At 44.2% G+C, this 22,615-nt stretch overlaps 3 protein-coding genes across 5 annotated transcripts; all 3 read right to left on the bottom strand.

The window, feature by feature from the left end:
• Positions 1-1,313: 1,313 nt before the first annotated feature.
• srp68 (signal recognition particle 68) lies at positions 1,314-13,011 on the bottom strand. Of its 2 annotated transcripts, none has more exons than XM_010889418.5 (16): positions 12,831-13,011; positions 12,370-12,436; positions 12,135-12,263; positions 11,351-11,546; positions 10,863-10,945; positions 10,499-10,608; positions 9,100-9,182; positions 8,694-8,834; positions 5,341-5,439; positions 5,107-5,168; positions 4,749-4,902; positions 4,303-4,397; positions 3,914-4,043; positions 3,528-3,603; positions 3,288-3,340; positions 1,314-2,983 (listed from the first exon to the last, which is right to left on the bottom strand). In XM_010889418.5, exons 1-16 carry the CDS (start codon positions 12,916-12,918, stop codon positions 2,756-2,758), a joined length of 1,794 nt encoding a protein of 597 aa, XP_010887720.1. In that variant the 5' UTR covers positions 12,919-13,011; the 3' UTR covers positions 1,314-2,755. The 2 variants fall into 2 exon arrangements, with proteins under 2 accessions (XP_010887720.1, XP_019905424.1); XM_020049865.3 differs by having other exon boundaries at positions 5,107-5,165.
• On the bottom strand, positions 12,974-16,326 carry polg2 (polymerase (DNA directed), gamma 2, accessory subunit). Its single transcript, XM_010889419.5, has 8 exons — positions 15,582-16,326; positions 15,386-15,491; positions 15,068-15,173; positions 14,776-14,961; positions 14,448-14,588; positions 14,254-14,334; positions 14,063-14,163; positions 12,974-13,577 (listed from the first exon to the last, which is right to left on the bottom strand). Exons 1-8 carry the CDS (start codon positions 16,084-16,086, stop codon positions 13,412-13,414), a joined length of 1,392 nt encoding a protein of 463 aa, XP_010887721.2. The 5' UTR covers positions 16,087-16,326; the 3' UTR covers positions 12,974-13,411.
• Positions 16,327-16,658: 332 nt separating this feature from the next.
• On the bottom strand, positions 16,659-22,565 carry LOC105021634 (probable ATP-dependent RNA helicase DDX5). Of its 2 annotated transcripts, none has more exons than XM_010889422.5 (13): positions 22,368-22,565; positions 21,442-21,610; positions 21,233-21,329; positions 21,010-21,143; positions 20,813-20,878; positions 20,574-20,715; positions 20,301-20,461; positions 19,985-20,157; positions 19,783-19,893; positions 19,635-19,696; positions 19,468-19,527; positions 17,695-17,916; positions 16,659-17,478 (listed from the first exon to the last, which is right to left on the bottom strand). In XM_010889422.5, the coding sequence occupies exons 1-13, from the start codon at positions 22,406-22,408 to the stop codon at positions 17,018-17,020; spliced, it is 1,899 nt and encodes a 632-aa protein (XP_010887724.1). In that variant the 5' UTR covers positions 22,409-22,565; the 3' UTR covers positions 16,659-17,017. The 2 variants fall into 2 exon arrangements, with proteins under 2 accessions (XP_010887724.1, XP_012990845.1); XM_013135391.4 differs by having other exon boundaries at positions 17,371-17,478; positions 17,679-17,916.
• Positions 22,566-22,615: the final 50 nt, after the last annotated feature.

Raw genomic sequence — 22,615 nt, 5'->3', positions numbered from 1 at the left:
TGTCAACCTTTGACTATGTCCTTGCAACCTAGAAAAAAACTTTAAAATCACTTATAAAACTTATAATCCTTTTAATCTTTCCTTAATGCTCCACATCTCCTTAAAACGCCCTAGTCTGCCTAGTGTGTGATGGATTTTGTTCTTTTAATTGGTGTCCAATAGCACCTAGACAACCAGGTGAATGGAGATCCTACCTTGTGACCACACCGAATCAATGAAGTACATAAAAGTCTGACACCTTTGTCTGGACTCCTAGATCTATCCACTGTATTCCTCACTGAACCATTACATCCTCCCTTCAACCCCTCGGGTCCTACCCGGCAGGCCACACCTTCCAGGTAACAGTGAGAGGATATCTTCCCTGTAGGCTTTCACTACTGGTGTCCCACAGGGCTCTGTTCTAGATCCTCTTCTCTCTATACAATTGGCAAAAGCGCAATAGAGTGCCCGCACTCTACCAGTGGCCAATAGGAATGGATGGAAACGGTACACTGGTAGAAATTGTTGCTTGTTGGATTTTCATGTCAATGAATCACTGTCACAAAACAAGGTTGCTTAAGGAAGACCCTAATTGTGAAGGGATACTCTGATAGTGTTTCATTGTGAACCCGGCATAGTACGCCTGTATGATGTAGCTGATGCATGCATAGTAGTACCACACCCTGCTCCTCCATTGTTGAGACATGGTTCCGATTGAAAAAGTTGGACCATGAGCAGAAAACAACAATCTGCGCGGCGAAAGCAATAATACAAGCCACATCTGTCACCTCTGATCTTTACATTTTATTTAGAATGTTAAGTTAGAATATAAACACGGCAGTCATGGGAAAACAGACACCACAGGTAGATTCACCTTGCCACAGGTATTCATGTTTTAAGTTTGAGTGTTGGAATGCACATGCCGTCGTGACAACGGAGTCCTGCCATTGGGCATTGATAAAACAAGAATTGATAGTCGGCTTATTAGCTTTGAGTGTTGTTAGAAAGTAGTACTTGCACACCTGTCTGGGGGACACAAATACACACCCAACACAGGCATCCCACACACCTAGGAGACACAGCAGCCCAAGATCACAAAACTACACCAATAGGCTTAAGTGGGTGTGGACCAAAAGACACATGGCAGTATGTGGTTAGTGGCTATGCTACAGTACAATGACATTATCAGTCATGTTTAACCACAAAAAAAAAGTGACAAGAGAAAGCAGAAAGATTTGACTGAAGAAAGCATGTGCAACCATAACTGACGCTTTATGATCAAATTTAAAAATTAAGTGAGTTTTCAGTAAAAACATTACAAAGAAATGAGAAAGTCATGTTTGGTGCAGATGCGTCTCATATCTTTAATTAGATGTGTGGAAACCCAAACAAATTACATCACGCTGTTTCATTTCATTATTCATTTTGCCATTCTACCGAACATAACGTTTCCAGCATAGTTACAGAAATACATTTTAGTCCTTTTGGGTGGCAATGAGTAGAATCATTCCAATATGCATCTTAGCCTAACCCACTTTAATACATGAAAACTTTGGAAAACAAAAAATGTAATGAAATAAAATATATTTTAGTATAAGATCTATTGAACCTAAATTTTAAAGACAAATTAAAGAGAATCCAACTCATGGGTATATTGAAAAATCTTCAGTGTAGAATATGGGTTATTATAGGCAGATACAAATATGAGGTCCATTCAATTCAGCTGAAGACTTAAAAGCACTGGCTTTGGTACTGGGATAGAAAGGTGAAAGGGGCAAACAACAGGGCTGCCCAATCCCTTCACTTTAAAAGCTGTTGTAATATGACAAGAATAGCGTGTACTAAATATAATTCTAGACTGACTACTGTTCTTTTGGCCAAGCAGTAGTAAAAGCTGGCCCCTTTTGGGGGTGAGGTGAAAAACGGAGGTCGCTATTGACCATAAATGGTCAGGACGAGGCCGCTCAGTCTTCCGCCACACAGAACTTACATAAAACGTTTTAATAATTTCATTACAGAATATAAACAAACATTTTACTGTCCTTTTCAGTGCAGCATATAAAGTCATTGACCACTGAACGTCATTGTATCTGTACGAGTACATCAATAAGATCAAGTCTTCAACTGCCATCCATGCAAAAATGTATTGGTACCGGAATGGCGTGCAAGACAAGGCAGGCAGATGGATAAGACTATTCTCTAAAATGAGAATCTGTCCTAATCTAGGCATAACACTCAGACAGTTCAGGCAATTAAGACAGGTGTGACATTGTGGTCATACTGTCAAAAATTATATCAGAAAGGAGTTATGAGACATCATGGCTTGGTTGTGGAAATACTGGGTCCCTGCGTTTACACTGTTTCTTTATTGATGGTGATTGATGAAAAACTTTTGACGACATTCGGACACCTCCATCCTGGATTCGAGACTGGGTACATAAAAGGCGCTTTTAAGAGTGGGACATTTAAAATGATGAACAATAAACAAGCCAAACAGGCTGGTTTTCCCTCAAAAGTGTTGTTGGGAGAGGCCAGGGGATGAAAGAGGGTTTCGTGAGGTAATGACCACAAGGCTTGGAAACCTCTAGAACCTGAAGTGTCAGACTGGTAGTGTGGGAAATGGCACCCTATTCCACATGAAGAGCCCTACATGGGGGAAAAAGGTGCCATTTTTAGGCGTCAAACGTCGTTTCCACAGCTCAGGTGGCAGTCTGCCTATCAGTATCATGGAGGTCACTGGAGCACCTGGAGGCCTCTGTAGAGCCTAGTCGTGGATTTAGCTGCCGAAGCCGAAAATGCCCTTGATGTAACCGGTCAGGCCTCCCTTGCCCTTCTGCTCCACCTTGTCATCGAGGGGCGGGAAGGCCACATGGTTGAGCGCCAGGTCAAAGAAGAGTGGCTTGCAGGGGATGGGCTGGAAGTCGGGGGGGAACTGGACAAGATTTGGCTGTTTGCCCACCAACGCTGGGTCCAGGTGAAAGGTTTCCAGGCGCTCACAAAGAGGCTGGATGGACAAAAGGGGCGGGGATTATATAATGATAATGCTCATAGACACAAAGTATATTTCACTAGCCCCTCCGTTGAGTTGCACACTGCACACAGTAACAGTAGTCACTACAGTTCATTATTTAGTTAATGAAAACTCTCTCAATAACCAATATCTGAAAGTAGCCCAGAGAACGTCAAGGAAAATCTGGAACCTGAATTACAGGAAGTTTAGTTAGGCTACAGCACCGGTGTGCTAGTTCCCAGAGGGTTTCCAGCTGGTTTCCAATTATTTGGGAGAGGCAGGTTGTCTTTGTCCTTACCGTGTTGTCTCTTACGTTCTGTTGAGTAGGAGCTTCGGGAGTATCCTCTGTGTCTAAAATACAAACACACCTTGCTGAGCGACAATGCACAAGCAGCCTAAATACCGGGCCAACAGTTTTGTAACACACACGTCAGCTCACAACAAAAACTCTAAATATAAAAGGCCCTACAAGTAAAGTTAAGTAACTCATTATCTCATAAAAAAATTATAGGCTACACTTTACTGGTCAGCAACCCACCTAAGATGGCGGCCGCCTGAAGGGAATATTTCTCAGCATTGACTTCTGTGATCAGCTCCTGCACGTCAGGCAGATCCTACAGGCAAGGTGAGTTAGATACAACTGGTAAGACATTTCACAGTCCCAGAAATGACAATCACATTAACCCGACCTGCTTCAGATCCAATGGAAGGGTCCAAAATAAATGCCCAACACATCACAGAACACCTACATTGTGGATTTTGTTGAGGTATGATTTAACCCAATTAATTCAATATCATGGTCAGTATTTGACAAAAACACTGCCTTTCTTCAAACCTCAAACGGAATATACAGAATGTTAGCATATCTTTACACATTGGCCAGGGTCAGGGGTTATAGATCAAGGGTCTGAGTGGAGGTGCTACCTTGAGGCTGTTATTGAGGCTCTTGGCCTTGGACTGCACCTCCTTGGCATACTTCAACACACGCTCATAAAGGACCAGAGCCTCGCTCCACTTCTTCACCAGCACATACGACTGGGCTATGAAGAAACACCTAGGAGACAGTTCAACCAAACCTCACTGAAAAACGCAACTTACTTCACATTTCAATGAATATTGAATGAAAAAAAAGGTGACATTTCTTTGTAACTGTGGTTACAGAGTTAATCATGTTTCTGGCCAGCTGAATGACAGGGCTGCTGCCAGCGACTGTCTGTTGTTTGCTCCATCTACTCAGTAGCAAGGATACTGAGGCGAGGAACACCGTGTGTGTGTGTGTGTGTGTGTGTGTGTGTGGTGTGGTGTGTTCTGACCTGTAGGCCTTGTAGACCAGCATCTTGAGGGCCACCTCTTTCTGAAAAGTGTGGTCCTCCTCCAGACCCTGCAGGCTGGACAGCTCAGTCAGACTCTATAGTGAGAGAGAGACAATGAGAGAGAGACGGAGACGTCAATAAGAAGTATTGCTGTGACGAAGTAAGTGTGTCAGCTGCTATCTGATCATGAGTACGCCATGTGAAGATTGATCGGAGAAGGCTTTCTGAAAAGCCTGCATGTGAGTGAAAGTTGTTTAACATGATCCTCTGCATATGATAGGAATCAGTAGCTCACAATGATAAGACCATGTAACACTATATGGGAGAGACATTTGGCTTGTATTTAATATCTTAGAATGGTGTCATGTTCCTGGGATCACCCTAAAATGTTTCACTGCACAATGTTCTCCCCTCAGAACCTCAGTAGACATAACTAAGGTGGGTACCTGCAGGATGATGTCATAGAGGCGGATGAGGTCCTGCGGGCGAGGGCCCCGCTTGTTTTCGTCCGGCTGAGTCTCCTTGAGCTTGGCCTGGAGCACGTGGGCCATGCTCTCGTTCCTCTTCACCACGGTCCACAGCTTGATGTAGGTCAGGTAGCTACGGAGCAAGGAGACAAACCGAATGCTCCCATGATCAGACACTGTACTAATGATTTAATGTATTACTGAAAATGCATGAGTGAAGTCAGAGCAGGTCAGACCTTGGATCTTCTCCTGAAATATGGTTGAGGCGGCAGCTAGGAGATGGTTTGCAAGACGCATGAGGTGCACTGAGAAATGAACTAAATATGGCCCTTTTTACCTGTGCAGGAACTGCAGGTTTGACACCTTGCCACCAGCGTCATCAGATCTCTCTCGCTGCTTCTGAAGAGTTTGAAAGACAGGGGTCATTTACCCACAGAGAGGTGTGTAACAAGTGCTGCCAGTTCAAAACCCCCAGGTATACATGTTATCCCCAGTCAGGTCAATCCTAACAGTCTGTAAGTTCCAATGTGTCCAGCCATCACCCTAACTGTCATTAGTCAGCCCGTCGTACCGCTTCAGTCTTCAGCTCCTCTCTCACAGCCTGGATGGTGTCTCTGCACTCAGCTAGAAGGGTCTCGTACAGGCGCTCCTTGGTCTCCTCATTGGCTGCCTGCGAGTGACACATTGCAATACAGGACAAACAAAGCACCAATCAAAAGTGAATGGGTAAGAGTGTCTAACTTTTGAGTGGTAAGTGGGTCCTAACTTTGAGTGGCACTGTATAAACAATATAATGGGACATTTGTCTAGGTTTCAAACCAGCTGCCATGTCATAGAAACCAGGGTGTGACACAGGAATTAGGGAGGGCCAGTCTGTAGTTAGAAGGGCTCCTTGTCCTTGCACAACAAACGCTGCACTGTTATTGGGATTCTCAATATAAATATTCTGGAACAACCTTTAACATCCGGTTGAATCAAATGAAGCGGTGTGAATTAAAACTGAAATCACACAAACAATTAATATTAGGGTTACATTTGGGGAAGTAAACAGAGTAGCAACTGACAGTGGGAGAGACACCCAAGTATGCAGTGGAGCAGGTTGCTGCACACATTCCAGAACCTGGTACGGTCTCTGTTGTTACAGTAGCCCAAGGCCCGTGTGAAAGAGTAGCATTGTTTCTCATATCCCGCAACACTGAAAACAATAAGCCTCCTAGTGTCCAGCTGATTAACTAGCAAGTTTCTGAAGAGGGGACGGAGAAGCTTAGATTGATGCCCCAATGGAAACATCCCAAGTCTCGATATCACAGTAGCGACAATTACTCAAACGTCCTGGTTAGAGCGTCCTGAGCTGAGTCATGAAATTCAAAACAGGTCATATTTATATCACTGTACATATTCCTCTGCTGACAAATCTTCCGCTCTATTTGACATTCCCGTCTATCCATCTGCCATTCAGGGAGTGCCTCATCATGTCCAACAGCACCCAGGGAACGCCCAGCCTCTGGCACGACTGGTACAACCGGTCAGCCCATCACCGAAAGGGGAGGAAGGGACTGCAAGGTTGCTAAACCAGAACTATATATGGGCGTGTTCCGGGATGGGGCATGCACATAATGCATGCAACAAACAGACGCTATAGCAACATGATCATTAAGTGTCAACCGCATACCAGGATCACACGGCTTGCGTGCAGCCTTAAATGACAGTTCTTAAAATGGTCAAAGGATCCCTAAAGTGGGGGTGAACTGGGATGGTCAATGTGTGGAAACGGTTTCTGCATGACGGTTTCTTTTGCACAAATGGATAGCCACGCTATAGCCTAACTATAGAATTGGGGTGGGGGGGTTGGGGGGGGGGGGGGTTGCCCAGGAAGGCCAGGGCAACCACACAGTTGTTCATTTGGCGTATGTAAACCATGCAGAAATAAATGTCAGATCGCGCTACAAAGGCACTACACCCTACATGAAACAGACTCAAATTAGCATTGGCGACGTCCAAATTCAGACGCACACGGAATGAAGCGCTGCGCAAATAACCATGGTAAAGGGTGAAGGTTTTCTAATACTCCATTGTGGTTAAGGTTAGGGGTGAGGTTAGAAAAGCAAAAAATTCTGCATCTCTAGTGATTCAAACTCACAGGCATTCAGGATCTGTGTTGTGGGTTCCCAAGCAAAACTATATTTAAGGCTACACGTGCATACTACTACTCTTACTACTAGGCATCTGCATATTGATTACCCTCAAAAGGGGATTGTTAGTGTGTGTTTTGCAAGTGGTTTGCAACCGGTATGGGAAAGTCATGTAGTTTCACTAAAACCAGCGAGGAAAAGGCACATTTTAGGCTAGTTTGAGAAGACACGTGCATTGTCCGGTCCCTTTCTAAGGCAGTTCAGACACTGGTCCTAGTCTACTTGTTGATGATAGGCGCTGCTTTAACAGTTGAGACATTGCAAACCAAGATTTTGATAATGCCAAATGATGCATCAGCCACCAGGCAGACCAAATGTGTGGGAAATGTGTGATGGGCTATAGTAAATGCCCAGTCACCTCAATTTTTTTTTTTTTTAAGGAGGTGACTGGGCTAGAGTATTCCTTCAGGGCTAGACCGAGGCCATGGCATTTGGCTTCAGCTGGTCTCAACGGAATGTTTCAGTGTTTCAAGAATCCAATCCATAGCTACTACAATTTGTACTCCTAAAAGTTGTCACCAGGCACAGCCAGAAGAAGACTGGTTGCCCCTCCGAGCCTGGTTCCTCTCCAGGTTTCAGACCCTTTTAGGGAGTTTTTCCTTGCCATTGTGTATCCACACTGTTGCTTGCTCCTTGGGGTTTCAGGCCTTTTTTTTTTAAAAAGCACTTAATGTGATTGATAGATACGGGGCATCATAATGCTCGTAGACACTGACACGGCTCAGCGTAAAAAGCTAGGGAATTCTTGCCATTTACGTTAACATTACCACCCAAGAGCCTGGGGAAACAAGTGCTCAATTGAGGGATCCTTTATCTCAACCGCTCCAATATCACAAAAAGAACTGAAAAAGAGACCTAGCTAAATGGAACACAGGCAAACTGATAAAACGTTTAACGCAAAAGCTCATGTGTTCATAGAGATCTGGGCTGGTGGGTGGAGCCAGGTGAGTGTGTGGGTTGCCATCTGGAGAATGCTGTTTGGCAGCACGGGGTAGCATGCCGTAGCTCTGACTGGATGTGGGTGTGACAGATGTGACCGCACAAGTAGAGATAAGCCAGCACACAGGCAGGCAGGGGTGGGACATTCAGATGGTACACACTTCAGGTGTGTTCATTCCAATTAACAAAACACTCCGCTTGTCAAATGTTTCAGGAAAGGGGTTAACTACAAAAAAACCTGTGACATAAAAGCAGTCGAGTTCCATTCTTAAAACGGCAGTTGTAGTTGACTCGTCTTTATAAAAAAATAAATATGTAGTGGCTAGAAGAAATTCATAAATGTACGTGTTGACTGCAAATAATAGAACATCTGAAAAGTATGTGGAGAAACCACTTTCTTTGTTGCAAATAATTTCGCAACTACAGTGTTTTGATTGACAAAATAAACACCTTGTTTGAGAGCTACTGTGGAGAGAGCGCCACCTACTGAGACCCACAGATGATTAGTTCTGTGTCGTGTAGTTATCTTTGACTCGTTTGCTTGTCTCCTACCCCCGTAAGCTTACCTGTTCACATCTATTGATCCCCTTGGTTCACCAAGCTAACAAGTAACTAGCCCTCCAACTACCAAAGAGTTGGCAATCCAACGTGCTGTTTTAGATATGCTGTTTTCACAATCTTCTCCACAGGGTATCAGCAACTACGGTATGTAAACCAGACAAGCTTGGTAAAGCTTGTCTCAGTCCCATCAAAAGGGATATGTTGAACGAGTAGCCCGGCTAGGTTGACTGACCTGGGCTATGGCTGCCTCGTTGTCCCCCAGGCCCAAAAGGAAGATGCGGGCCTTGTCAATCTTGACCGGCACGGTTCGGCCTCGCCACTCCACCTCGCTCATGGTGGCTGCCTGCTTGGCTCTCGTCTGTGTAATCAGTGCCTGGGAGAAAAGCAAAAACATGACGGTTAAAAGGCATCCTACATAAGGCAGAGCTATCATTGGTGCTAATCTCCTCACTGCCTCTACGACTGACAACGCTAGCCATGTATTAGGCCTGCAAAGTGCTACAACAGTGCACATACTGGAGCGTAGTGATTTGATCTGCATGGAAAACAAGCACAAATGGAAAGGCGGCTGGCGTCACTGTCCCAGAGTAAAGCAGACGTTGCCTTGCTTTGCGGCGAGGCCGAGACTACATACTGACCTCTAGCTTCTCAGCCATCATGCCTCCACCGCCTCCGGCACTCAGCCTCATCTGCATCAACTCATTCATGGCGTTCTGGTCACCTGGAGATGAGAGCAGGGTACGTTAAGGCGTATGCCTCTCAAGTTAATCTAAGGAGAAAGGTATCCTTTGAGGCTATTCTGTTGAAGCCACTAGATGCTTATGCACACACAGGTAAATGCTAATATTAACAGGTTCATTTAAAAATGTCTAATAATTAGGAACAGCCGGGGACTACTTAATGGAAACCTCCAATTTAAGAAAATTTGCTACCCAGTATATGAAAACAGGGATGAACAGAATACAAAGTTAACTTCTTGCCACCAAACTCAACAAGAATAGCTAATGTAATGTTACTTTAAAAATTTGGTTGCGAGCCGTATATAAAAGTCCCAATTGGGCCTGACCGGGCCCTGGGGCCATAGTTTGGACAGTCCTGGTCTGGTGGAACTACAAAGCCCTGCATTCATTTGACAGGACATTTTACTGACAGAGCTTCAGTTTCAAAAATGTTGCCTATAAACCTTGTATTTTCCTGTGGGATCATCCTGGAGGAAGTATTGCTCTAGGGTTGAAGAGGCTTTAAATGCCTGGGTTAAGATTAGCAAATTAGAAAAACTACTGACCCTAGCACAAAAGTAGTAAGGCCATCAGACTGAAAGGGCACTCGGACTACAATAATATAAACACATGCTGCACCTTGGTATCGATTAGAGTTGTATGTTTCAATGGATCTTTCAATTATAATGAATGACCAAGAGCCTATTTACAAGGAAGCATCACTCAATCCTAAGATTCCTACTCCATCCGCAACCTATAGGTGCGGGAAAACACCCATCGATGAAGTACATAAGCTTTCTGGAATCAGTCTGCAAGTCTGCTTCTGGAGTTCACAGATGCTCAGTCTGGTGAAGACTGCATGAGCGTCTCTTATGAAGAGCCAGTTCTTCATATGTTCAACACAACCCTGCTGGCACCGGAGTAAGACCAAGACGACACTGAACTCACAAAGTCCATAAAGAGCTTTGGGAAATGGCTTCTTTCCACAATACAATATACTGTACTATATACTAATTCTTTAGTAAGGCCTAGATTTTAGCTGAAGTCTTAAAAATGTTAATTTAATAACCTGTGTTTTACTACAATAAACATTGTGAAGCCTATTGCCTTAAGACATTAAAGAGGTTTCATATGTTGTACTCTAGGAAGTGCCCTTCTGGGACTGTGACAATCAAACCACAGATGAAGGTCCAAGAGAGGGAGCAGATGGAGGTCCACCATCATGCAAAAAAGGCCAGGAGGTCATTGGGCAGTTTCGAGACCAAGGACAAAACCACACCCACGCCAGCTTGAGTGAATTGTTGTATGCATTTCTCACCAATGTTATAAGCACAGTAGCGGATGTTGGGTGAGATCTCCTCCACGCGCTGATGATACAGCACCGCCAGTTCCTCGGTGAAGGCACTGGCTAGCTTCTCATAGATGGTCCTTGTAAAGGCGAACAGACAAATAATTTGGACAGCATTACCCTGACTTATATTCTCAGCAAACTGTGGTCAAATGATACAGCTCAGAGCTGCCTAGCTAAATGCGTTAGGATAAAATAAACACGCACTGATTAATGTGCATGCATTTGAGGCCTCGTTTGGCAAAGGTGAAACGATCCCCCTACTCTTTATAAGAATAGCTCTAAGAAACCAAAGCGCCAGGTCACCCTTGCGTTCTAATGCGCTCAGACTCACTTGCATTTGTTGAAGGCTTCCATAGCGGCCTTCCACTCCTGCAGCTCAAAGCGCACCATGCCACTGAGGTAGGAAGTGTAAGCCTGCAGACAACATTTATTATTCATGATTTATTATTATTTATTCAGATGGAATCCCCATCAGCCATTTCAACCGGTGGCGAGGACTGCATGAAATGGAAGCCGAGCGGCAGCTGAGCTATAATGCTGACCGCGCAGCCACTGGGTATTTGTCTTAAAACGTCTGTTACAGATGGACATGTGCATCAGCTGTCAAGAATGTTAATTCATGGTTGTTCGAACAAGCCTGGCTCCAGGTCCGTATGTGCAGTCTTTTCAATTTCTATAGTAATTGTAACTATGTGACCAGACAGCACGAAAATAACTGGACCCAGGCTCTTTTTGCCCCTCAAGTTAGGGTTAGAATGTAAGTATGAAGGTAGGAAATTAGTTAAAGACCCCCCCCCCCCCCCCCATTCAAAGCATTACCTGGGCTTCCAATTTGGTCTTAGCATCCACACGAGGGCTCTCGCAGAGCTTTTCCAGCCTCTCTCCGTGCTTAGCAGCCTTCCGTAGGCGGGATAGCAGGTGGAAGCGCTTGCGGGGCTCTGTGTTAGCCTCCTGCTTCAGCTGCATGGCGTAGCTCCAAGCCCTCTCAGCCTCCATGAGCACCAGCAATAGATACCTGAAAGGAGAGGGGAAACATGCAGTGGTATATTAGTTTGCTGCTTCTAGGGGAAGAACCATTATATAAACTATATAATACTTCCAGTGCATACAGATGCAGTGGATTCTAGTTCTAGAACAGCAACCTACACAGAGTACCTGGATTCTGGTACTAGAAACGCAACCAATACAGAGTACCTGGATTCTAGTACTAGAACAGCAACCAATACAGAGTACCTGGATTCTAGTTCTAGAACAGCAACCAATACAGAGTACCTGGATTCTAGTTCTAGAACAGCAACCAATAAAGAGTACCAGGATTCTAGTTCTAGAACAGCAACCAATACAGAGTACCAGGATTCTAGTTATAGAACAGCAATCCATACAGAGTACCAGGATTCTAGTTCTAGAACAGCAACCAATACAGAGTACCAGGATTCTAGTTCTAGAACAGCAACCAATACAGAGTACCAGGATTCTAGTTATAGAACAGCAATCCATACAGAGCGAATAGTTGACCTTAGCAGGCTTTACGCATCCCTTGCATGATATGGGTTGGACTGTGGTCCCCCATCCATCGTAATACGGTGGAACGGGGTAGCATTACCTGTTGTCAGAGTATTTGTTGTCAGACAGCATGTCAACAGTCACTTTTTTCCCTGTGAACTTGTGCCTGTTGCCACACTTGAAACCCAGAGTCTTGCGCAAACGACGCAGACGCCGGGAACAGTACCCCCTAGGTCAGAGAGAAAAGACAGTTTTATTTTAGAGGTGTATATCTGGGTCTACAGTTATTCAACTTCCATTCGCATATGGTCTCACCGGCCAGACTTTCATCTCACCTGTATCTTTGATAATCCCCATGTCTCAAGCCGTGCTGTTGTTGGGAATCTTTGATGATTTGGAGTACTTTAAATCAGTGTTAAGGGACCAACATTATACATTCAGAGGGTAGGCAGGTGGCTAACTACTGAAATGTGAATAGAGTATTACCATGGAGGAAAGGATGAGTTATTGTAATAGGATAAGACATTAAAACAAAACTTTAAAAGTGGACATGCATAATGGGATGGCTCTAGTACGTTAAGACAGGTAAATGTTATTTAATATACCCCCCAAAAAATAAATTCTATTGAAAACAACATGTAATCCTCTTTTCTAATGACACGTAGCGCTAGCTATTCGGCACGTCGTTAGCTACCTACTCACTAGGCAGTTAACGTTATCTAACTACTTTCTAAGAAGAAAAAACCTACCAAATAACATTCGTACAAGGACAGCGTTATAAATTCAGAAAGGATACTTTCAAGCCCTATTCCGTCTTCCGTTGCATTTTCCTTATTTTCTTCCATAGTGGACAATTTTGCTTCGTTAAGCTTGTCTGCGGCCATTTTTCAGCTAGCAGCACACGAACAAAAGCTCGAACAAACCGGAAGTAAAACCGGGTCGACGTACTAGACGTAGCTTTTTATGAAAATCTTGACGTGTACATTACAAAAATACAGTATATTTGAATACAAGTCATTCACAATGATTAACACAGAGTAAAAATTGTAAACACGGTCAATATTTTAATACAGAAAATTCAAGAGAGTGAGGTATGGTTATCTAACGCATTTCAGTCTGTGATGCCTACATGTAATAGCTCCGTCAATCAGTGATTTTGATTCTAACCCTTGGCTTACCGGCGTGATGAGGAGTGATCTTCTCAAAATAAACAATAATCTGCGGCACTGTCATGTTTGCAACAAGAAAGCATTGTGCGTCATTCTCAAATATAATTTTTCAACTAAGTATTTTCTCATTGTCCTTTGGCAGATGAAATGAAACAGCCTGGTTCCAAAACAAGCTACCCAAGCCAGATAATCAAATCCCCTTATTTTTTCAGATGTTCTCTGCAGCAGTTATGTATCTGGAAACGAAGTTCTGGACCTCGGAGATGTGCATGGTCTCCTTGATGGTGGTGTCACGGCTGCGCACCTGGAGTAGACCACTCTCCAGTGTGCTGTCACTGATCACCACCGTGAACATCACTCCCATCTCATCATACCTGGACACACAGACAGTACACAGTAGGTAAACAGGGCATTATGTAACTGAGAAAGGCCAAATAACCAAAATGTAAATATCCAAATTAAAAAGCATATGTTTTGTTGAGATTAACAGAAGCCCACTGTCAAAATCCCATTCACATTTTAGGAATGTAGCATATTTTCTTTTTGAACAATATGAGCAATTAAAGTGCCTTGCTCAAGGGGACGGCAAAATATTTCTTATTTTTTCTCTCTAACTTTTTGGCACAGAGATTTGAACTAACAACCTTCTGGTTATTGGCCCCAGACACTAACAACTATGCTACCTGCCAGCATATACATTACACACAACATGTTACAAAATGTTGGTCATTCCCCACATAACAATGCAGGTTTTTATTATATATCTACTGTATAAACTGGACTATTCAGATACATTAATTGAAAAACCACACCAGAACTAAAATCATTATGAAACAATCACGCCAGAAAAAGGTTGTACTTTCTATTCAGCTGCTCCATAGAAGTTGGCATGGTTTCAAAATATCCAGGCCATGCAGAGATTCCCCCTTCCAACAACTCCTTGAGCAAGCCTTCACAAACCTAAAATAAAATGCAGATTAAACAGAAATATTAAAACCAAAGACTGTTGAACTGAGTAACTTAATCTGTGTTGTACAACAGTTGTCCTGCCTGTCTAAGTTCCTGAGTGGGTCCCCTTCCCATGTCCAAGGCCACTTTCACTGGAGCCAAAATGGGATGAAGCTTCAAAACCTGTAATAGCAACAAGGTGTAACATGTAGGTCATTCAAATAATAAAAAAAGAACTGCAAAAACTGACTGGGATTATGGATTCAGAAGTTCCAGAGCTGTAAATCTGGCTTCACCTTTCTCTGGTGTAGTCTCTGCTTGCTATCAGCGTTCTTCATTTGCTGAAGTGAGTTGTGAAGATATGCCAGCACACCACGATCCACGTTTCCCGTTACAGAGACGATGTGGGGGACAACTGACTTCCTCCCGTCTCGACACTGAAACATAACAGCCAATATGGAACCTTTGCTTATCTGGTCCTTCCGAAGCAAATTAAAACTGTGTTAATGCATCGTTATTACAACAGCTACATGGGACAATACGCCAAATTGTATATTGTGACACTGAAACATACAGATGTGGTAATGCCATGCATAGGGAAGTAAATATCAGGCATGTACTGACCTGGAGTTTGGAGCGAGAACCCTTGTGTGTCTGCAGCAGGTCGGCATTTCCTCGGCTCCAGAGTGTCTCCAGGGGCTCTTGGCCCCATGGAAAGCTGTATACTATCTTCACCCCACGAGTTGCCCCTTCTCTCAGCTCCTCACCCACCACGTCGATGCAGCTGAAGTCAGAAGGGCCCAGTGCAAACTGAATGATGGATGAACAGATGGATCACAACAATGTTCCGCAGCAAGTGTAGACCAACAGTGAACATTTGACTCCAGCGTCCTGGACGTGGACAAGAGAGACCCACCTTTTTCCACCACAGCAGACGATGACGTGCCCAGTAGTCGAGCCACTGTGAGGAGGTACGAGGTGAGCAGAACCACACCAGAGAAGCCAGGGTAACTTCCTCTGGGCTGCCAGGGGTGCAGTGACAGATTTGCGGTTAAAGTTCACGAGTACACTAAATTGAAATGCCCAGGTGTTAGCCCTACTCCATCTCAAGCGGACAGACCTAGGGTGTAGGCTAAACATACGCTCAAATTTCTATTGCATTATTAATAATCACAATGGGAGACCATGAGTGTTGCTAAATTCATTGTGCCATTGGTGGGAGAGGAAGCCTCACCAATCAGATCCATTTGATGGCTGGAAGCACAAGCCTTTTTCTGCCAGGCCAAACGGTAGCTTCCTGTTCACCAGTTCCAAAGAGGGCACATATTGTTCCAATGCACCTATGACAAACATCAACCATAGGTAACAAACTATGCTTGAGAAAGGAGATGGACATGTTTTCCAGGAGTGTTACTATTATTGATAGTTACCTTGGAGAAGACTTGTTCGAACAGATGAACCTTTCTCAAAAAGAGTCTGTAGCTTCTGAATAAGTTGGTCCTTACTTAAATCTTTCTGTGTAAGTAATTGACTCATGTTCCCAGCGTCAACAACCCTCCAGTGTCCATCTATATTAGTGTTGCTCCCCTTACTGGTATGCAAGGTGCTTATCCCAAACACCTCAGCCCTGGAACCTATCACAGACTTCCACCATTGTTCCAAAATGTTCTTCCGAAGTTCCAGTCCCATTGGTCCATACCCACAGCTGGTTCCACGCTGAAAGGAGTCTATATTAAGTTGACCAGAAGCAATGTAGTACCTATCAGCGCATATTTGCATCAATGTTTTGGTGTGATCAGAATCCTCCGCGTCAGAAATTGAAGTTTTAATACCACGGTCCCTGCTGTGCTGACATGTAGCAGGTAACCGGCATAGTGTTGTTTTTGGAACATTCTCATTTATGAAAATTAGTCGTTTTACACAGTAACTCAGCATGCCTAGCGGTCACTTATTTCGTTATTCAACATAAATACCAGGCACTTCACGCACGTGCTAAGATGCAACCTTGAAATTATTTCATTATTATATTATGTTTTCACTAGCTATTCTAGGTTGCTATCAACTTTGGTAATAAAAAAAAAAGTATTCACCCGTTAACATAACTAATCGTTTCTATAGTGACTTCCATGATTCTTTGTGTAACATCGAATTCAGTCGCTGTGGGTGGGCTAAAGGATCACCCGGAATTAAATCTGTATACGTCACTTCCAGGTTGGTATTGAACTAAAAAAAAACTCGTATTTGTTTTAATCTATTCGTACCTATTAGTTTAGTGAGTTCAAGTCGAAATCGAAAATGTTGCTTTAATATAAGAGCAATCTGTAATTATATATAAACCACAAGGTAGGTGAATGATCAGATTAACTGTCATACTTTTAACTTCCGGGGTATTTGCTCCCGTGGGAATATAAATCTTGTGGTTTCTCTCTACGAAGAGACCATTAAACGTGACTTGCATGTTTAATTGTCGATGTATATAGCAAGATGAAAATACAACAGGACAACACTTGAATGTATTTGTTTTTTATTTCCAGGCCCATGCACGGCCCCCCAGGTAAGATCTTAACATTTTAAACATATCACTAACTGAAAATTCTCCATTACCTAGTAAAAATAAATTACTGAGGAATGTAACAAATAAAAACAGTCAAGGCGAAGTGCACCAGTAATTGAGATGCACTTCAACAACCCTGTCACGACTCATTTGAATGCTTTGGGGTTACGGAACAATCCCAACCCTGCTGTAAGCAAAACAAGTTAAACAGTACAAAGAATAACAATAATTACCATAAGATTTAAAGACGAGAAGGAAATAAACAAGGTGGTTGTGTCGTGTTTTGTGCGCAACATCTAGACCTCCTTTCAGTTACTGTGGGAAGGGTGGAGGCATGGGATAGGGGACCATGGGTGGGGGTGGGGGTTGTTGGGGTTGCAGTGCCTGCGGGTTAAATGGGAACGGTGGGTGACTCATGCCATTCTGGGCAGGCGCCTGTGCGGCTCCGAACTGCGGCTGGGCCTGGTAGTTCTGGCCACCGAACGCACCCACCTGGTTGCCGGCGCTGAAGTTACTCTGTCCATTGCTGCTGTAACTGTTGCCGTAACTGTTGCCAGAGCTGGCACTCTTGTCGTAGCTGCTACCCCCGTAGCCCCCGCCGTTTTGGGTCTTGGTACCAAAAGCAGTCTTTGGTCCCCCACCGAAGCCCCTGTCGCTATCTTTATCCCTGTAACTACCCCCGCCTCCGCCGCTACCGCCACCATAACTCCTCCCCCCAGAATACCTATCCCGCCGGTCATCCCTATAGCCACCTCTTCCCCCCCCTCCACGACCTAGAAGACAAGAATGGAAGGGTTTAGAGAGCATCACAGGTTGAGAGTGACCGAATAATACTACATAAAAGAAATGTGGTGAGAACAAGGTGGGCCATCTTTGTAATTAGTCACTGGAAATCATGAGGCATTAAAACTTAAAGACAATCTAGAAAATGACAACGTCTGCAGATGAAACCACAGCCCTGTTTGTATCTCACCCTCCGTAAGAATTACCTCCTCGGGAATCCGCCATCTGAAGTAGCTTGGGGTTGATCGCCTGGTTGGCTTCGCGGAGCACAGCTACGAGGTCGCTGGCCTGTTTCATGTTGTTGGGGGTGAAGAAGGTGTAGGCAGTGCCCGTTTTTTGACTGCGGGCCGTGCGTCCAATGCGGTGTATATAGTCCTCAGAGGAGTTAGGATAGTCATAATTGATGACAAATTTCACATCTTCCACATCTGTAAAGTGTTGCAGTGTGGCAAAAAAGGGAGCGATACAGGATTTTGCACACCACAACAGCCAGACCAAAGAGGACAAAGTTAGCATGGACAACAGAGCGCTAAGGGCTCCAGATACTGGATGCTTAGCTGGGCTGCAAAGAATACCGGGTTAACCAACACAATCCATGAAAAAGAAAAATACCCAAAACTTTCTACTCCATGGGATTACTACTGTGGGAAGAGAGAAACGAGATGCACACTCCGTTTGCTTACCATATAAAAAAAAAACATAACTTAAGGCATTCTCCCTCCATTTTTTTTAACCAGCGGAGGAAAAGAACTGTACTGGAAGGCTTACCATTAAGGAGTATGCATTCACTAGTCCTTTCCCAATGCAGCGAACTCCCCCACAAATTGTCAAGTGACATCCAGGAGCTTCTACGCAGTAGGGCCACTATGTGCACTGTTGCCTCCTCGTGTGCAAATATAGGACCGTTCAGTTGGTATGGGTTCTGAAGGTCCTTTTTCCCAGTACACACTCATAAGAAGCTTGCTAATAAAGGCCACACTGCACGTCTTGCCAAGACCGAATAGACCTATTACTAATTTGAGGGGGGGGGGCCCAAAAAAGGCAAAAATAAAAAAAGATAAAAGGCCCGCGTATTGACCCTTGTGGTGCCCCTCGGAGAGCATAGAGCGCCCCATCAGTCTCGTCTAGGCAAGATCTTCCCAGAAGCCAGTGTTCGTTCACTTGAGAAAATGTCTCTCGTTGGCAGGTCTCGACATGACTTATAAAAAGCAGGCGAGGGAGGAACTTTGTTTTGTTTTTTGAAGCTCTTCTATTTCACTCTAGATGTCCCCATAGCCCCTTAAAACACATGTGCCAGTTTCACCAAATTTCGATTCGACAACAGTACGTTGAACACTGCCCTCTCCATTTCAAGAAAACCAGCGCTTTGAGTGAGGAAGAAAAACAAAAACACAAACAGCAACGGAAAACGTTGACACGTTCGCAAAACACCCATGCTTTTTTTTTTTTTGTTGAGACAAGCTCCGCAAGTAACAATCGTTCCAAATCTCAAACTAAGCGACTTGCGATACAGTGCTGTCTACATAATGCATGCAAGGCAAATGGTCACATCAAGCTTTGATTTGTGTGTGTGTAAAACGTTTGAGTTGGAAACATGGCTGGATGAATGGGCATTTCTCAGGTAAAAAAAAAATAAATTAAAAAAAATCCATGGACAGAGAACAGATAAAAACGAGATTCAGAAACAAGGCTTAGCCACACTGCCTTTTGACTTGAGGATTACTGGCACACAGAGCTTTCACCTCTCTAGGCCCACTGGGTGGCAGCCAGTGGGGAAACTTCACTTCCAATATGTCCTCCTTCCCCTCGAGGCCTGGGACTTGTCATGCCTAGGCCCTGCCACAAAGACTGCACCTTTAGGTGAGAAAAACTCAGAAAATGCATAGAGAAGTTAAAGAAAGCCAAAACCACTTTCTTTAAAAAAAAAAAAAGTGAAAACATTGAGGAAAACCAGAAGATTTAACCGAAGCAACACTGACCTAGACCGCGGGAGGCCACGTCGGTGGCGATGAGAATGGGGGCCTTGCCGTATTTGAACTCTGTGGGGAAGATGTCAACGTCAGTTAAATCCAGTCTTCGATTATGATCAGATCTGTGGTAGGATCTACAATAACAACTGTCCCCTTAAGTCTGATATTTGCCATACCATTGAGAACCCAGTCTCTCTCCTGCTGGCTCTTGTCTCCGTGGATACCCATTGCTGGCCAGCTTTAACAGATAAAAATGGACAAGAGTGATGACTAATGACGAGGACATACATTTCCCAGTTGAAATATTCACAATCGAGTCCTTACCCATCCCGTCGCATCCTCCTTGTGAGCTCATCGCAGCGTCTCTTGGTCTCTGTAAAGATTATGGTCTTATTCTCCTTTTCGCTCATGATTTCTTCGAGCAGCCTTAGGAGTCTTGGGAGGGAAGACAAGACACAGGGCTCAAACTGACAAAGGGGCATTCCTTCCATTAAGACTTCCCAAGGAACAAAATGGCCATGCTCACTTGTCGTCCTTCTCGCCGTCGTTGCACACGTCCACTATCTGCAGGATGTTGTGGTTGGCGCTGAGCTGTAGGGCACCCACGTTTATCTGGACGTACTCTTTGAGGAAGTCCTCAGCCAACTGGCGCACTTCTTTGGGCCAGGTGGCACTCCACATCAGGGTCTGACGATCCGGCTGTGAGTGGGTGAGAACGCTAACTTAGTATTTTACGAAATCCAACCAGCAGTCTCCTATGGCTCGTCCATACAGGAGAACGCAGACTCGGCAATTACTTGTCAATAAAAGTAGAAGTAAAAGTAGTAAAAAAGGAAACATACTCGGATCTGCTCCACAATCTTGCGGATTTGGGGCTCAAAGCCCATGTCCAGCATACGATCAGCCTCATCCAGCACGAGGTATGTGCACCTGCGTAGGTTGGTCTTTCCAGCTTCCAGGAAGTCAATGAGGCGCCCGGGTGTGGCAATACAGATCTCAACACCTGGAGGCAAAAAGACTCAAACATGAGGCTGTAATTTGGGGTTTTTGTCCTACCCCCCCCCCCCGTTATCATGGTACTGAGCAAACAAAATACGGCGAAACGCCATAGACACCTCTCTCTAGGTCCCGAATCTGTGGTCCTTTGGGGGCGCCGCCGTAGACGCAAACAGACTTGAGACGGGAGGCCCGTCCGTACTCGGCAGCCACTTGCTGTACCTGTTGGGCCAGCTCGCGGGTCGGGGCCAGGACCAAGCACTGAGGGACAAGCGGTAGACTGGTGTCATTCAGCTGGACTTACCCTGTAAACACCAAGAGGTTGGTCCTCTACTCTAGAGGATCATGGTGTACTTACGATAGGCCCGTCTCCATGCTCCAGAAAGGGCTGGTGTTGTATGTGCACGATGGCTGGGAGCAGGTACTGTATAGGAAGGGAAACATTGCCGTAAGCTCAATCCATTTAATCTACACGCCGTCATAAAACATTTACCAAGATGCTACTACCACTGATGTATACACACACACACACACACTTTCTACCAATGTACTTACAGCTAGGGTTTTGCCAGAGCCGGTCTGGGCGATGCCCACCATGTCTTTCCCACTAAGAGCCAGAGGCCAGCCCTGAGCTTGAATAGGAGTTGGCTCAGCCCAGCCTTGTTTCACAATGACATCCATTACATAATCTGAAAAATAGAATTATAAGTCAATAATTTGTATGAGCCAAAGCAATCATCTTACATGACCAGCTACTTTGATAAGACAATTTACTCACTTGGAAAACTGGCCTCATTAAATTTCATCATGGGCTTAGGGCAGTCTCTGCCTTTCACTGTGACTTCTTTACTCCTTCTGTAGTTCTCAACTTCTTGCTACAATTAAATGCATAATGGAGGTTATTAATCAGCAAAGATCAAAGAAAATGTAAAATCCACATTCAAATAAATCCGATGTATTGAAAAGTGAATAGTTGGGGCTACGTACAGGTAGTCTGCGGGTCACATCTGGGTGCTCCTGGTAGAAATTCTTCTCAAACTTTGGGAGCTCATCCATGTTCCAGTGTTTTTTGCGCAGCCTCTCCCCTGGGTTGCCAAATTTCCCCTGGGGGGGTCCGCCTCTACTGCCACCACCAAAACGAGGTGCACCTCCATAACTAAATAAGTAGAAGAATCAAAATAAACTTAGCTGCGTGGCCATACTTTAGATATGCGAAGTGAAAGATGTGTTTTGAAAACATCTGCCTGCCAGGTAGTAATTTCACTGAGGAAATTAATACCCCAGATTTCCGCATAAGGGGTGCGCGTATGAGGAGTAGCGTACTCAAGTCAACGTGACAGAAAATCAACACATTTGTTTACAAGAACATGGATTTCTAGCTACATTACTTTCTGCGTCACATTTTTTACCCCAGTTAAGCTGCCATTTTAATTTCGGCCAGTAGAGGAGGAACAAAGAAGGGAACCGGCCGGCATTTTGAATTTGCTTCAATTCTTGCCATTTGTAAGATGACAAAACATTATAATGTCGTTACATGACTAACTCCAGATACAATACTTAAATCCGTAGATAGGCAAGCGTGTGTGATATGGTTATTTTAGAAAATCGAATATTCCTGTCTAAGATTGAGGATCTCTAATTCTCTGCGAACTACAACAGAAGCCAGCAAACCGACCTCGATGTTAGCTACCTTGCTAAAGACTGTTACCTTAACATTTGGCCAAATGTGAAATACATGTTTACTTTTACTCTATACAAATATTTCAAGTTGAGGGTTCAAAAGAATAATAATACGCATCGGCTCATGGGCAACAACATGGCAAGGATAAACCAAATGGAACACATGAGTGTTATGGTAGGCTACAGCTGTAGCTAACCACCGTCTCGTCTTCCTAATAACAGAAAATACGCACCCCCGGTCTCTGCCACGATCTCTGTCTGAAAATCCAGGCATAGTACAGCAGACTATGAAAGTTCAAAAGAATATAACAAGATAGTTGACAAGTTATGTCAATATCTCTAAACCAATCTACAAGAAATAAAAGACGACAATCTACAAGTGCGACACGAAAACAGAAATGTCCGGCAGACGAATGTAAGTCAGAGGATGTAGCTCAAACACATATCAACGCGCTTGTGTCTTGCACGGTCTGGTACTACT

The sequence above is a fragment of the Esox lucius genome, chromosome 9 (genome assembly GCF_011004845.1).
Source record: "Esox lucius isolate fEsoLuc1 chromosome 9, fEsoLuc1.pri, whole genome shotgun sequence".
NCBI lineage: Eukaryota > Metazoa > Chordata > Actinopteri > Esociformes > Esocidae > Esox > Esox lucius.
This window is presented reverse-complemented; position numbering and strand designations above follow the sequence as displayed.